The sequence below is a fragment of the Aspergillus alliaceus genome, assembly GCF_009176365.1.
Source record: "Aspergillus alliaceus strain CBS 536.65 unplaced genomic scaffold BDW43scaffold_5, whole genome shotgun sequence".
NCBI lineage: Eukaryota > Fungi > Ascomycota > Eurotiomycetes > Eurotiales > Aspergillaceae > Aspergillus > Aspergillus alliaceus.
Window position 1 is genome coordinate 991,344 of NW_022474688.1, and position 16,202 is coordinate 1,007,545.

At 48.6% G+C, this 16,202-nt stretch overlaps 5 protein-coding genes across 5 annotated transcripts; 3 read left to right on the forward strand and 2 right to left on the reverse strand.

The window, feature by feature from the left end:
• Window positions 1–2: 2 nt before the first annotated feature.
• his3 (imidazoleglycerol-phosphate dehydratase HIS3) lies at window positions 3–1,084 on the reverse strand. The gene is made up of 2 exons (XM_032040652.1): window positions 598–1,084; window positions 3–541 (listed from the first exon to the last, which is right to left on the reverse strand). The coding sequence occupies exons 1-2, from the start codon at window positions 914–916 to the stop codon at window positions 126–128; spliced, it is 735 nt and encodes a 244-aa protein (XP_031904636.1). The 5' UTR covers window positions 917–1,084; the 3' UTR covers window positions 3–125.
• A 211-nt stretch (window positions 1,085–1,295) lies between these two features.
• On the forward strand, window positions 1,296–1,853 carry BDW43DRAFT_307306 (uncharacterized protein; the record flags this gene model as incomplete). The annotated part of the gene is made up of 2 exons (XM_032046221.1): window positions 1,296–1,388; window positions 1,470–1,853. The coding sequence occupies 2 exons, from the start codon at window positions 1,296–1,298 to the stop codon at window positions 1,851–1,853; spliced, it is 477 nt and encodes a 158-aa protein (XP_031904637.1).
• Window positions 1,854–3,859: 2,006 nt separating this feature from the next.
• BDW43DRAFT_183531 (uncharacterized protein) lies at window positions 3,860–8,360 on the forward strand. Its single transcript, XM_032038925.1, has one exon. The coding sequence runs from the start codon at window positions 4,318–4,320 to the stop codon at window positions 8,245–8,247; it is 3,930 nt and encodes a 1,309-aa protein (XP_031904638.1). The 5' UTR covers window positions 3,860–4,317; the 3' UTR covers window positions 8,248–8,360.
• A 928-nt stretch (window positions 8,361–9,288) lies between these two features.
• BDW43DRAFT_264279 (mitochondrial protein Pet127-domain-containing protein) lies at window positions 9,289–12,425 on the reverse strand. The gene is made up of 5 exons (XM_032040653.1): window positions 12,126–12,425; window positions 11,664–12,002; window positions 11,440–11,590; window positions 11,324–11,387; window positions 9,289–11,268 (listed from the first exon to the last, which is right to left on the reverse strand). Exons 1-5 carry the CDS (start codon window positions 12,312–12,314, stop codon window positions 9,630–9,632), a joined length of 2,382 nt encoding a protein of 793 aa, XP_031904639.1. The 5' UTR covers window positions 12,315–12,425; the 3' UTR covers window positions 9,289–9,629.
• Window positions 12,426–13,398: 973 nt separating this feature from the next.
• ade1 (bifunctional aminoimidazole ribotide synthase/glycinamide ribotide synthase) lies at window positions 13,399–15,966 on the forward strand (the record flags this gene model as incomplete). Its single annotated transcript, XM_032046222.1, has 3 exons — window positions 13,399–13,678; window positions 13,736–14,263; window positions 14,321–15,966. 3 exons carry the CDS (start codon window positions 13,399–13,401, stop codon window positions 15,964–15,966), a joined length of 2,454 nt encoding a protein of 817 aa, XP_031904640.1.
• Window positions 15,967–16,202: the final 236 nt, after the last annotated feature.

The window sequence follows — 16,202 nt, forward strand, 5'->3', positions numbered from 1 at the left end:
AAGGAAAACCCGCGCCTTCGTAACTTCGTCTCTTGCATATTGGCAGTAGAAAGTAGAATCTTGTGACAGAATAGACATTTAAACCATAAGCCCGGTCACGGGGACTCCAAACTTCCGAGAATATTTCACAGCACACCCTTGGTGCTGACCACGTCTCCTGCGCCGACTTCGCCAGCCACCCTCCGGGTGCAAGCCGTGCGTATAGCCACAGCCAACGCCTTAAACGCACTCTCCGCGCGATGATGGTCATTGTCACCGTAGGTGCAGCACACATGAAGTGTCACACCAGCTTCTTGAGCAAAGCTCTGCAGCCCGTGGGTAATCATCTCCGTGCTAAGGTCGCCGATCTTTTCGCGGCGGAAACCAAGATTGATCACGGCCCAGGGACGGCTGGAGATATCAATAACAGCCCATGAGAGAGCCTCATCGAGAGGTGCGTCACCGCGACCGAAGCGGGCGATCGATTGACGAGCACCTAGGGCCTTGGTGAAAGCCGCTCCAAGGGCAAGGAATGTATCTTCGGTGGTATGGTGGTCATCAACTATGGCTTATTAGTAACCAGACTATCATATCTATCTGATAATTATCTATACGTACTGTATAGATCTCCCTTGGCTCTGATGGCCAAACTCATTCCCGAGTGCTTCGCAAGAGCATGCAGCATATGGTCTAGGAAGCCAATCCCTGTACTCACGGTGATCTGCTGTGTTGCGGTGAACTGCGTCGCATGGTGGGCATCTGTGGGAGGGACAATGCCGTGCTTCGCGGCTTCTGCCTCCTTGGGATCTTCTGGAGCGGGAAAATGTTCAGTTGGTTCGTAGGGAGGGAGCGCACCACCATCCAAGGAGAGTGAGATCTGAATCTTAGTCTCGTTGGTGATTCTGGTGAGAGACACTGTACGCTGAGGGAGGGGCATCGTGAAGGCAGGTGGTCGAAGTATGGAATCGGTAGCTAACTGCAAATATTAGGTTGTCTTGAGACTCTTTTCTTTACTTCTCTTTGTTTTTCTGATCTAGGGTCTAGAACAATGAGTAATGATGAGTCTGTAATTCGTTTTCCTTTCAGGTAATTTTGGGGGTTGGAGGACGGAATAAGTCCGAGGATACAATACTTTGAGGATCCGTATATGGACTGGACGGGAAGAACACTTGATCCGGGTGGGTCCCTGCGTCATCCCGCGGAGCCCATCTGCTCTTCCATCATCCGATATCGTCTGACCACAACTCAAGCCCTTCAATTTTTTTTTAAGCCCCTCCTTTCGAGAAGAACTTCTCAGTCATATTGGTGCCTATAACATGCCTCCACCGTCGTCTCATAGAAAAGATGTTGAACCACCTGAGGAAATCACTTCGGAGGCGGTTCGAGGATTTCTGACAGGAGCGTTTCGTGTGCGTGCTATCACATCTTGGTTCCTTTCTAACAGAATATTTGAATTAGTTACAAATCGCTGACGGGACTATCGTCGTCAGTTTGGCTCCGTCTCTATTGTAGCGCATATGATTATGATCCTTCCCCATCCTTTCAAGTTCTCTCCCTCTGCAACGCCACCCGTGCCATCACAAGCTCAGACGCAGTCTTCCCCCCGACCAAAATCACCTCCTTTCTTAAGAGACTACCTCCGATCTCAGTTCTTCTACCGCCCTCTTGAGGGTTTCTCGGAATGGCTATCCCCGGCTTCCCGGATCTATCGCGGGTTGACTCCGCAGTACAAGGTTTTCCTCCAGATTGCGGCTATGACGCTGGGCGGCTGCATTTGGGCCGAGAGGAGAGTGAATGATTACATCGACATCATCCGAAAGACCAAACGGGCAGAGCGATTGGAGGCACAGAGAGCTTCAAGATATGCGGAATAGTGATGGTGCGCTTCCTTCTGGCAGACGCGAGAATCAACAAGAACCGGGTCCATTTCACGAATTCAGGCCGATTTGAAAGTCAGCATCTTTGTTAATCTTGTACGGAGGTCTCCTAGAGTCTGGCCAGTATTGTATGGAGTCAGTCTTGCTCCGTTGTCCACAAAGATCCTGCCAGAAAGCTCTGGACACTTTTTTGCAACCCGGGTGGGTTTAGTGATTCCTACCTAGCGGCACTATTTGCTTGAAGCAGAATTGGTGACACAGTCAGTTTAGTTGCGTGGGCGACAAGTTCTCTGAGAAGCTGAGGCGGGGCCAGGACAGCAAGAGGACCTTCCGAACTGTAAACTGCTGAATCTAACTCTGCTACTAGTTGAGAGTTTGTTGAGCATGCATCCAGATTGCCAAGAGAGAGTACCTATGTAATGAGTGGTATGAGTTATTGGGCGGAAGATGTAGGGTTGGCTTGTAGTACCCACTATGAGCCCTCAATCGAAGAATATTAAAGTGGGGGGGGGGTGCAAGGGAAATCCAGAAGCCAAAAAAGAGGTGTCAAGTTGTGTAGTCGAGCCGAGATTTCAACGACTGTGGTAGTAATATTACTCTGTCTATCTAGAGGGTAGCCTCGCTTGGCCGATGCAGGCTACTGGGGCGAGTGGAGCGTTCGTCATGACGCGCTGGGGATCGGCTTCTCGAAGGCGTCTCAGGCGGAGGAGGATCGTCTGGAGAGCTCCATATCTGGGGCGCGGTGAAACAGGAGAAAGGTCCAGAATTGAAATTATCTAACTATTGGAAACAAAAATAGACAGGAAGGGTGAGTTGAGGTAGACTGAGAATGTGGGAAGGGGACTTTTGAGAGGTAGAGGAAACAAATGTCAAGGTGACCTACTCTACACTGTATACTGGAAGTGGTTGACTTCCCATACTTTTTCCTTTCTACATTGGGAATAATACTAGTGACTCTTTTGATTTGATTCAATTGAATTGAATTGACTTAGATTGTGATTGATTAATAGATTGACGCAGATGCATCGTCATAACATGATATTCTCTCCCGATTCTCATATAATAATAATAATAATACTACCAGAATGATGTTCCTCTGTCCATCTTGTCTCAGCAATACAGTACACACACAAAGAGAGATGAGGATATTGATTATGTTGATTGGTGTTTCCACTCTTGTCCCTCACATTTCCACCTACAGCTTGCTTTGTTTGGTGTATTTTTGTATTTTAGGCTTTTCGAATGGTATTTTTATAGCTCTAATCCCCCTTTTTGTTTTTTTTTTATATTTAAGTTTTTTACTTCTTCCCCTGACTATTCATCTTTTTGTTCTGGAGTGGGATAATAGTCAAAACAATTAATCAATTAATCAATCAATTTGACCTTAATTTCACCCTTTGCGCTCTGTTCCCGTCCCCTCTGTTCTCTCTCATACTACCACCACTACTACTACCTTGTTATTCGCCACCTTTTCCCATGAAGTAAATAAATATTTATATAAAAAAAAAGGTACCAAAACGTTTGCAACCAAAAGAGCAGCGTGACATCACTGCGGACCCGTCGAGTTCCAATCCAATCCAATCCAATCAATTCCCTCCGATCTGCATTTCTGATCTTATTTTCTCCGGATTCTCTCTCTCTCTTCCAACAATCGCTTTCTATCCATCTTGTTGCGGGCCTTCCGCTTTGGTTTCCCGCCTGTCGCTCGTTTTTTGACTTTTTTTTTCTTGTTATTTTGTGCTTCCCGACTCTGCATTCAGCCTCAATATTTCCTCTTCCGGTCTTTTGTCCCCATCCCTCATCGCACGGTTGATGTGTCTTTCGTGACAGTTCCTGGCGTCATTGTAACCTTCCACATCCTCTGTCACATTCTTTTTTTTTTTGGCTTCTTTTTCCATTAACTGTCTAGATTGACATTGGATCCCCTCTCCTCCTCTTGCCCCCTGTACCACTACCGGCGGTGGGTTCCCAAACCTGAACAATCGTCTAAAGCTATCTTTCTTTTTGTGTCTCTTGCCGTTTTGGTCGGAGGTGTCTCGCAAATTCTTTATTATTATAACCGATCGTTGCCTTCGCGCCTCTTCCTCCTTCTTCACCCCCCTCTTTCTCTCCTCCCCTCTGCCAGCTGAATCAGTCGCTTCTCATGGCACCTTGACGGTCTGCTGTATGTTCCATCTCCCCTCGTCTCTTTAGCGCCCTCCCTTATTTGTTTTCCTGCTGTCTGCTCCACCCTTTTACTTCCCACTAGCTGAATCCTGGTTTCGATCTCCTTGGCTCATTCTGCTCTTATCGTCGCATGATAACTAACGGTTTCCCTGCTTTTTTCTCTGTTTCCTGCAATTTAGTCAGAAACGGCACTGAGGTCGTCGATGTGATCAATCCTCCTTCTCAGCACTAGCTTCCAATTCCGTGTCTCCTCCTTTTAAACCCCTGTAGTTTTTCTTCCCCCTCTCTCCCCGTCATGGCTGACAGCAGTCTGGGGAAGAAAGAGCGGAGAAAAAGCCTCAGTGTGTTCAGCCCGTCGACGACCTCGTCCTTATCAGGCCTCGCCGCCCATGATCGATCTCCGTCCGATGATGCTCATGTGGTGAAGAAGAAACGGCGCAATTCGGGCTTCTTTGGTGGTCGCAATCCTAGCCCGCCCGGACCGAGCCATGGTCTTTGGCGCCCTAGAACCGCCGACACAACCGCCGACACAACCGCCGCCATACCCACCGTGACCCTCGAGGCGTCTCGCCCTCGGCGGAAGTCAATACAAAAGAAACGGGCCTCCGTCTTCGGGTCTCTCCGATCCTTTCACTCGTTTGAAGACGATGACCGGTCGCTTGGCCGTTCGAAAGGATCGCCGTCCATGGAGGACGATGACGCTTCCGACTCTCGACAAGGCATTGGGTCCGTGATCTTACATCATGGGGAGATTCAAACCACCGGAGGCATGTGGAGGAAAAAGAGCCAGTTTCTGGTCCTCACTGACACTCATCTCGTTCGGTTCAAAAACCAAACCAAGGCTGCGGACATGTTCCCTTCGATCCCACCCTCTTTCGCCCGGTCTGGTCCCGGGAATCGCCAGTCCATCACCTCAATCAGCTCGTTAGGGGACCCGCAGCTCTCCGCTACAAGTGATTCGGCTGCAGGGATTCCACTGAATAGCATTGTGGCCGTGTACATGTTGGACGATGGGAAACCCTCCTCAACAGTGGAGGTGGCCTATTTGGATGAGCGGGCACACAAGGCAGCCTTTATCCAAATGCAGACGCCTGATTTACAGGAATTGAACCTGTGGATGGTTGGAATTCGTTCTGCAGCCGAATTGGTCCGGCAGGGCACCCCTCTACCGTTTGACCAGAGGTCGATGGAGTATGTTATACGCATGCTCGAATACGAGAGAGACTATGACCCAGAGACTTTCCGCATATTTCGCGTTATTCAGATGGCTTCTAGCAAGTCTCCGACCCGGACGTCGTCAGAGGATCTCACCAAGCTATCCCCCACCGGATGTTATCTCGCCCTCGGATCGCATAAGCTCCATCTGATCCCCCTGCACAAAGTCTTCAACCGGGGCTCAGCCGTATCCTTGAGCGACTTGGACAACGCCACGACGTTCGGCCTAATGAACCTGACCTGTTTGTCTATGGAATGGGGCGATGACAGTCTACATCTCACGTTTCGAGTCCCCTTGTGCAAGCCATTCTCAGTCTTCTTGGCATCTGTCCATTCGCTGGAGATCGCCTTCTGGATCAGGCAACAGACAGAATTCTTGCGACCCCTCTGGGTTCGCCAACCCTATGATTTCATCGTGCCTCGCGATCTGAGCAACGAGTCGAATTTTCCTCCAGTGGATCTGAATGAGGACTATGGTTGCTTTGACCGAACATTGGTCGCCTATTCGGCAAGCTTTGACATTGATACCTCCAATATTCGATATACGATTGATGTGCAATGTGATGACGCCCCATGTTTCAAGCTTCTACCTCCCGCCTCGCCTTCTCGTCGCAAGTATACAGCCTTGGAGTTGATTGCCGTATTGCGAGCGTTGCGATATAATGAATCTTTCCGGTCCATTTCTTTCAGTGGTGTCAACTTGGATGCGCTCCAAGGCCTCCGTGACTATCATGGGTTAGACAAAGACATGCTACTCAGCCGTGCGGGCTCTCCCGTGCACATTACCGGGCAAGAGAGTCTGTCGGTTTTGTCCCAGGAGATTCGTGCCTTAACGCTGAAGAGCAACTGGCTCAGGCGCTTGGACTTCTCCTACACTCTGAGCCGAACCCCCCAATCTGACAACGAAAGCCATGATCCGGGTTGCGGGATCCCCGAGGCGATTTTCCCGATCTGTCGTCGAGAACTGACGAGCGTCGACTGGGTTGTGTTGAACGGGATCAAATTAGGGGACTCGGACCTCGACTATCTCGTCGATGCAGCCTCTCAGAGAGCAAGTAATCTGCGAGCGTTAGAGGTAGGCAATTGCGGGTTATCGGTTCACGACCTCGATCTGTTACTTTCAACTACTGTTGCTCAGTCCCAGACGCTGGAAGCAATTAATATTTCGGGTGTGCAGGGCCGGCTGAGTCCTGATATCCTTCAACAGTATCTTGGGTACTTCAGTCAGGTCAAGAAACTAGACTTATCACGCATTTCTAGAACGTCAGGGCCTGATCCATTGATCACCGCAGAGACTTTAGTTAATTGGCAGCTTGAGGAGCTTTCATTAAGTCGGACCAAAGTCAATCGGGAGACAGTCGATGCAATCGCTACCTATCTAGCCAGTGATAAATCCCGAGCGTTGCGTGTGCTACGGCTCGACCAGTGTGGGCTGACAGGTCAGGATGTGGCCATACTCTTGCATTCATCGGCGGTCCCAGAGAGTTCCCGCAACCTGCATTTACACGTCAATGAAAACAGACTAGACTTGGGATGCTCGTTTCTCTTTGATGCGCTTGCGAAGAGCAAGTCACCGTCCCACCTCTCGATGCGGATGATCGATTTCAAAAAGGAGGAGCAGTTTCGCGACCTAGTCGAGGCTCTGCGCAGAAACCGGTCCCTGAAATATCTTGATATCTCGAAGGCGTCCCTTCCATACGACGCAGGACCAGAGACGTGCAAAGCACTGCAGTTAATGTTCGAAGAGAATGAGACGCTAGAAGACCTGGATATCAGCGGAGAGAGTGCCCACCTGGATGTGGCCAGATTTGGAATTGGTCTCAATCTAGCACTGACTGGTCTAAAAAAAAACAAATCCTTGAAAGTGCTGAGAATCGAACATCAAAAACTGGGGCTACAAGGTGCAAGTACACTGGCGTCGGTTCTGGAGGAGAATGGCTGTCTTCGCGAGGTCTACTGTGAAAACAACGATATCAACTTACAGTCATTCACCGTTTTAGTTAACGGTCTGCAGCGGAATAAGTCTCTGTTGAGTCTTTCCTACATGGACAGAGATAGAATCCAGTCACTGGACAAGGTGCGCCGAGAGATCGAAAGCGTGAAACGGGATATGAGCCTTGCACAGGGTTCTACGACGAGCACAATCCGACGATCCTTAAACGCTGCAAAACATGCGACGGTGGGACATAAATCAAGTAAATACTCGCAAGCGCCTGGCCATCTCCGTTCTGGCGCCTCCATACCCAACAACCTTACAGCTGCCGAAACCTCACCTTTCCTATACCACGACATTGAGGTCATCTTGCAATCCTTGAGTCAAAAATGGGATGCAGAAGTTTCCCGCTTACGCCGTTATCTGTTCCGAAATTTCAATGTGGCCAATGGGGTTGAGGCTGAAATTTCTGCGCTTGATGGTGACGACGCTGCCAGTGACGGGCGTCCCAACACGGCAGCGAGCCTTGCAACGATGTTGGACAACCTCAAGCTTGACGTAACGGTGTCTGAAAGCGAGGTCCCGACGAGACTGCAGGCCAATACACAGCCATCACCCAAGACAAGCGAAGCCAATGAAAACAGTCATCTAGACATTTTTCGAGGTCTTGACACGGAAACCAGCATATTGATTGAGCCCAGGATGCGGCCACAGACTGCTCCCTTCTCTTTCGAGTATGCCCCTCAAATTATATCATCTGATTACGCAAATTCTAGCGGGCCATCGTCACGGCTAGCAGTACCGGTCCCTTCTATACCACCCGTTGTCAACAAGTCCAGCAGTGTTCGCAGTGCCCGCAGCTCCAGCACCGTTTCCACCAGTGCGGGTACTGCTGCGAGTGCGCGCAGTTCATATGGTGCAGCTTCGTCCACGTTGAGGGGTTTTCTTACGGGAGGCGCATCAAAAGAGCGTAGACGGGCAGAGAAAATGAAGCCCGCAGCAGTTTGCGTCTCGCGTGACCGGCCGCCGACACTGCAATGGTCGCCACCCAAACTTGACCTTGGGGACTTCCGGTAGTCCTACCACTCGTTTCACCAACAACAACATCCATACACAGTCAGAATGCGGACTCTTGTCCTTCGCTTTTAAAATGAATCACGAAATCCGAGTCACGAGAACCATCGAAAATCGTTTTCGCTAGTCGAAAGACAATCTACTCAAACTATCCCTCTGAGGTCCCTCGATATTTTTCTCGCTCCGAGCCGTCCTCTGACTTCATTGATACTCATCTCAATCTCACCCCATGAGGAAATGGAAGCTGCTGCTATTCATCATAAGTGTACAACTTCTGTTTATTTTCTCCTCTCCGGTCATCAATGTTCTTTTTAACTCGGCCAGCTGGCGTTGCATTTCTGGTCTGTGTCAAACACCTTTTTCTTTTCTTTCCCTTGTTCCCGTCTTGCTTGCTTCATTACATCCCTTCTGCCTCCGGAAAGGCAATCATCCAACAACCAAGGGAACATACTTGGATTGACATTTGTGAGTTTGGCGTATCGGTCTGACGGCGTTCGTCCTTTGCGATCTTATTCGAGGACTAAGTCCTCTAGAAGTGTTTTGTAAAGTTTGTCGGGAAGTCCTTTTGCTTTGTGTTCTCTTGATGCCCTAATTGTTAATGTCATAGAACCTATCATCATTGGTTTTGAAGAAACACAGGATTGACTTGGGCAATCATTTTGGGACGTTTGTAGTGCGTGGTGTTAGGAGTGAATATATAGCGATACTACGTATGTATATATGTATATATTTTGTGAATATAGACTGAGTCGATCGACATAATGTTTCTGTTTATGCATGTTGTAACTAATATTTTTTAAATAGTTATTCATCTATCTTTGAGTGTCATCCAGTAGATGTTCACCCTGTACAGTATAGGTAATAAGCACAATATACACACACACACGTACGGAGAGAGAGTACCATAACTACAATCTCCGTTACCTACATTGTGGCTACTAACCATATGTCCAATGCTCGTTGATGTTCTGAGCTCCACATATACTGTATTGACAAGACTAGCGAATATATCCATCCATGTTTTATATTGGATACTCAGTTGCTCCTTTATCAACATCACTGTGCGCATCGATCGGACATTGGAAAAACTTTGGAATGAGTCACTATATATAACGACTAGGAAGGTAGCTCATCGCGTACGCAATGCCATCTATGGCCAGGCATATCAATCAATAACTTGGATTGGTAGTCAAATAAACGCCACATTGGAATGATACAGGTCTAACGCCCTAATGCAAACACTCCAATTCCAGAAAGCATGACAATTGGATATTATACATAAAATCTTGAGGTATCTGTAGAATGGAGAAGAATAATTGTGATTGGGTGGTGAATGACTGGGACGCATGACTGTCGTGCTGTCCAGACTCGCCGGTTCAATTGAACTAGGCCGAGTCAGCCAGAACAACTATGCCCTTTTGTTTGTCAAGGTTGTTTTCTTGCTTGCGGAACTCGCGTCCCTTTTCGCTGAATTCCCGTAGTCGCCGGATGTATACGTTGTTTGCAACGTCGGTCTCATCCTCTCCTCGGCCCGAGAGAGCCTTCTGCCGTCGTTTTCGACATGCTGCATACAAGGCGTGTGCTTGTGGTCCTTGTAATTCACTCAGTTCATACTCGATGTCCCATTTATCGGATGGCTTGAGGTCGTTGGGTCGTTCAACGAGTTTACCGTTAACAAGATTCTTAACCACAAGAGTCATTGCAAGTAGCTCGCGGCCATTGTCTGCGTCTTCATTTTCAAGTTCAGAAAGGAAAGTCTCATCAGGAGGCGCGGACGAATCGTATACCGCTTCGGTGTCATTGTAGCTGGCTTTGGAAAGTTTAGTTTCTTCATTGACCGGCTCTTCTTGTTTGTCGGAACTGCTTGACGGCGGGGCTTCCATAACATTTGTAGATGAAGTGTCCTTCCTCTTAGGAGCTAGGTTTAGGATCCGCCGCTGATATGCATCGATTTCAGCCTGATTCTTGGTTTGGATAGCGTGAATCTCATCGTCAGTGACAGGTTCGGCGAAGATGTACATAAACGGAGTTTGGGCGTCCCGGGTTTCAAAGTGGATACGGATGGACTTCTCCGGGTACTTTGCCGTAATTTTGTCTAGAACTTTGTTCCATAGCCCAAGACTCAGACGAAACTCTGCATCGCCTAATGTTGTATCATTCTGGCCATGCAGTGTCTGGTCCATTTCCGGTAAGCTGACATACTGGAACCCGAAGATCCGCTCAATGTTGTGAAAGGCGACGAAGATACCATCCATGCGGCCAACCCGCACCTGAAGAGAGTATTTAAGGAAAGCGGCTCGAATCATGTCATAGAATTCGCGTTCGTAAGACTCAAACGCGCCGTAGCGGTTTTTAATCTCATAACCAAGGCCGTTTTCGAAGTTACGGGCATCCATTCGAATGGAAACTACAGCCCTTGTCTTAAGATCAAACATTCCAGTTCCTGGAAGCCTTGGGTCGTACGCATCCAATTGTGATCTCATGAGGAAGTCACCAAGCGTAGAATAGTGATAGGATTCGGGGATAGCCTGTTCTTCCTCTGCGGATATCTTGTTCTCACTCGACCGCCTGTAGCGCTCAAAGTCATCCTTCGGCAGAGTGAGGAGTTTCTCCATGGACTTTCCCAGGTTCATTAAGATATTGGCAGAGTCGAACTCTTTGTCAGCATCTATGGCGTAGACCCCGTCCTGATATCGGAGAAACATGGCAGAAGGAGATCGCAGCAGTCGTGTAAAGGATCGTAATTTGTCTGGAAACCCCTGAGACAGTGTCCGGATATCGATCCCTCTCCATGCCGAAAGAAGGTAATGAAAATGTGACAGCACCGAGGTCATGCTTGAGGAGGAGCCTATGTACTTTTTTCCTTCCTTCATCGCTATATTTCGGAGTGTGTGATCCTTAGAAGAGGTGATGTAGTCCTTCAAAGCGTCAAAATCGAATTCGGTGACAGGCATAATCTGGCCTAAGTAGGGGTCAAAGTTGTAGACGCGAGACCGGGGGTCCCGAAGATGGTAAACGCCCGGACTGGTACATAATGGTGAGCTTTGCACCCACTTCAAAAAAACATCGGGCAACTCACTTAAATAGGACCCTTTCGAGGCCAAATGAAAGTCGAGGAACAGGAGCTGTTTCGACGTCCAGGGCTTATAGCAATTAGAGTGCTTTCTAATGAAGGTATTTGATAGGGATACGTACGCTTTAATCGCAGGACATTAGACTCGATCTTGCCGAACTCTCTTGCGAATAGAGAGTTCAGAATATGTGACAAATTATTGGGACTCTCTTGGTCGGCCGAACTTGTGGTCTTCGTTGATTCTAGCTGAGATACAATCGATGGAAGTGGCAGCTTCATACGGGAGGCCATTTAGCACAATTTCATCGCAAGAGCTAAGCAAAAAAGAAAAGAAAATAAAACCCACCGAATCTCCTTGTCCTTTCGCCGCAGCGCGCTTCTCTTTTGACTTTGGGCGACTGTTCGACGTCTTTGGTTTAACGGTGGACGGAACTTTCCGAATCTTTGGTGCAGGTCTTTTTCGGGCCTTTCCAGTGGTTTTGCTGTATCCCTTACGAGCAGTATGCCTCGACTGATTCTTAGAAGGTTTACTATCTTCAGCTGGGGATGTAGTGTCTTCGCTTCTTTGGATGGTGCCATCATGAGCGGGAGCATAAGATGCTGACTGGTGAGCTTTAAACGTCTTGCTACGCTGCTTCGGATCATGGCCCGGAGGTTGGTTCTTTTCTTCATCCTGCGGCGGGCTCTGTTCAGCAAAGTAAAGTCAGTCTCTGCGGGCGCATAAGTTGAGGGAATCGCGAAGAGCCATTGCGCGGAGGATGGCACAAAGAGCCGAATTGCTACTTGTGGGATCAAAACAGTGCCATACCTCTCTTGGAGGCGAAATGCCCTCTGCGACGATCCGAGGAGAGGCGTCTTCCGTGCTTGAGTTGGCACGATATGGAGTGAAAGAGTACAGTCGGAGCCTAGCGCCGCCTCCGAGCCTCTGGCCTAAACAGGAGATACAAACATGTTCGCGGAGAGGGTCTGAAACAGACCGCAGGGAGGCCCGTAACATTCAGGCCGAGAGTATCAAGACAATCTCCAGAGCAATATATGTTGGACCTCTGTCAATTGATAAACGCTGGTGGTAAGTGTAGATGCATGAAAGTTGAAAAGCATGAACAGCTTCATCACACCTAGTTCTCTTTTTTTATTTTTCTGCCGTGCATCTCTCACCGCTCTTGGCATGTTTTGTATCGGATTGTATTGGATGTACGGAGTACAGTACAAATAGGGTGAAACATTGTAAATGCAGTATAGATGATATATTTATTCACGATGTGTAGTACATAGACATTTAAAATTCTATGGAGTAAGTAATATACGATGTATGCAACACATCACGTGGGGGATGGGAAAGGAAGACGGTGTTTTCCATTTTATGTTTTTCTCCCTCGAGTTTTCTACTTTCGCTTTAAACCTCTCTTCCTCTCTCTTCTGTAAGTGAATATTTGAATACAGGGCTATAGTGATAGTTATTGTACTGTACACAGTATGTAGTATGTAGATGCATCTTATCGATATCGCTCCGCAAACTCAACCTAACAGGGTAATAAGTCAACCAACATGTATATCCATATATACCCTCATCGTGCTGGGAGGAAATATACATATACATATGTATAATAACTGAAGGAATGTATGATACATACGACTGATTCATTTCTTATCCATTGGAAAATCCAAATCCGGGGTCGGAGAAAAAGACGCCCCGCCGTCCGGCCAGAGGGGAAAAAAAAAAAAAAAAATTGCTGAGACTCGAGAACCTCCGAGAACTCTACATTTGGTTCTTCTCCAAGAAATTCACGCGCTATACATGCAGTTTGCTCTCAAGTTGACTCTCCAGTGAGGTAAGTAAATTGTCTTGTTGCAATTGGGTATTTATCGAGATATTTTGGATGTCGGAGAGGAAAGAGAGGGGCACCACCACCTGCTATACTATATTATATATGCCTTGCCCCTCTTTCCTCAATCTCCCCTCCCAGAAATCCAATCCTAGAGATACAACACCCCTTTGCAATGGTATTCTTCCATAAATAAGATTATCAATTTCTAACAGTTCTTTCCCGCTAGGTTTACTCGAGAACACTGCAGACAATATGTCCCAAGAACAGTTGCGCGTCCTCATCGTAGGCAACGGCGGCCGCGAACATGCCCTAGCATGGAAGCTGAGTCAATCCTCTCGGGTCGAAATCGTCTATGTTGCCCCCGGCAATGGTGGGACTGGATTGGGAGCTTCTAGAAAAATTACAAATGCCAACATTAAGGGCGATGATTATCCCGGTCTGGTGGCTTTTGCTCAGAAGAATGGAGTCAATTTGGTGGTTCCGGGACCGGAGGCCCCACTTGTGGATGGCATCCAAGGATATTTCCAAGCAGGTGGGATGAAGTCCAACTGTTAAACGAACGAATAAAGATGTTAACAGTTTGACAAAGTTGGTATTAGGTGCTTTGGCCCATCCAAGGCTGCTGCGCGCATGGAGGGCTCCAAGACCTTCTCTAAGGACTTCATGAAGCGCCATGATATCCCCACCGCTGCGTACGAGAATTTCAACGAATATGAACCTGCTCGTCAATACATTGACTCCATTTCCCATAATGTTGTCATCAAGGCAGATGGTCTGGCCGGCGGCAAGGGGGTGATCATTCCCCAAACAAAGGAGGAAGCCCATCAGGCGCTCCGCGAAATGATGCTGGATCGTCAGTTCGGTGATGCAGGCAACGAGGTTGTAATCGAAGAGTACCTCGAGGGTGACGAGCTCAGTGTTCTTTCCTTCAGTGATGGCTACACTATCAGGTCTCTTCCTCCTGCACAGGATCACAAGCGTATCTACGACGGCGACCAGGGTCCCAACACTGGCGGCATGGGCTGCTACGCTCCCACCCCGATCTCTTCCAAGGAAGTCCTTGAAGAGATCGACCGCACCATTGTGCAGCCTTCAATCGATGGCATGAGGAGAGATGGTTTGTTCTTACACGTTAACCCCTAAAATATAATTACAAAGCGCTAACCGCTCCAAGGCTTTCCTTTCGTTGGTATCCTCTTCACTGGACTGATGATGACGAAGAATGGCCCTAAGGTTCTTGAATACAACGTGAGAGGCGGAGACCCAGAGACTCAGACCCTCCTACCTCTGCTTAGTGACGACACTGATCTGGCGGAAATCATGCTTGCTTGTACCGAACACTGGCTTGACGGTGTCTCGATTAATGTCAAGCCCGACTTCTCCACTACCGTTATCGCCGTGGCAGGAGGATATCCTGGATCGTATGCCAAGGGCAAAGTCATCACTCTTGATCCAGTTCCAGATGATACCTTGATCTTCCATGCCGGAACCACACTCGTTGGTAACGAGCTCCAGACTTCTGGCGGCCGAGTCATTGCCTCCACCGCTACCGCATCAAGTCTTGAGGAGGCTGTCCGCAAGAGCTATGCTGGTATCTCCACCATTCACTTTGATGATATGTTCTACCGTAAGGACATTGCGCACCGTGCCTTCAGGCAAAGAGATGCCATTGCGTCCCAGAAGGAGTCTCTCACCTATGCCTCTGCCGGTGTTTCCATCGACGCGGGCAATGATCTCGTCAACCAAATTAAAAGCTCCGTCGCTCAGACCAAGCGTCCTGGTACAGATGCAGTGATTGGTGGCTTCGGAGGCCTCTTTTCTCTTGCTGCTGCCAACTCTGCTTATCACCCCCACTCCCCCACTTTGATTGGAGCCATCGACGGTGTTGGAACCAAGCTCAAGATCGCACACTCCGTGGGCATTCATGACACCGTAGGCATTGACCTTGTAGCCATGAACGTCAATGATCTGGTTGTCCAGGGCGCAGAGCCCCTCTTCTTCCTTGACTGCTATTCTTGTGGTAAATTGGATGTCAAAACGGCGTCCGCCTTTGTCACTGGTGTTGCCAACGGTTGCGTGCAGGCAGGATGTGCTCTCATCGGCGGTGAAACTGCCGAAATGCCCGGCCTCTTCATTGACGACACCTATGATGCTGTGGGTGCTGCGGTGGGTGCCATCAACACCACCGGCGGCAACGCCCGTGCTATCCTTCCCAAGACCTCTGCCATGCAAGATGGGGATGTTCTCCTTGCACTGGCTTCCTCCGGTCCTCACTCAAACGGGTACTCTCTCGTCCGGAAGATCGTCGAACGTTCTGGATTGAGCTATACTGACCCGGCTCCTTTCTTGATGCCTTTCTCCAACGAACCCCTCTCTCTTGGCCGTGCCCTCCTTACCCCAACCCGCATCTACGTGAAACCCCTCCTCAAAGCGCTCTCTATTCCTTCCAACAAAAAGACAACCGATCACTTCTCGTCGGCCATTAAGGGTCTCGCCCACATCACTGGTGGTGGTCTGGTTGAGAATGTGCCCCGTATGCTGCCTCCAATGCTGGCCGCGCACATCAACGCCTCCTCCTGGCAACTTCCGCCGGTCTTCACCTGGCTCAAGAAAAACGGCAACGTCACAGCCACCGAGATGGCGCGGGCCTTCAACTGCGGCGTGGGTATGGTCATTGCCGTTGAGAAAGAGGCTGCGGCCACTGTGAAGGATCTTCTGCAAAAGGAGGGAGAAACCGTCTACGAGATTGGTGAGCTGAAGACTAGGAACGAGGGCGAGGAGGGATGTATCCTCCAGGGGTTGGAGACATGGGATGCTTAGATACCTTTGTGTCTTCATTCGATGACACGCGATTGTTTACCCTTTTTCTTACTTTTTTTTTTTGACATTTTATCTTCTAAGTTACTGCAATATGTGCGACGATGGATGACCAAAACCGAAGCAGCCGAGAATGAAAAAGTGAGCAAATCATTGATACTCTAGTACTATATAGATGTTAGAATAACAGATTTGCATGAGGTATGTACGTAACCCTATCATGAATACTACACTATACC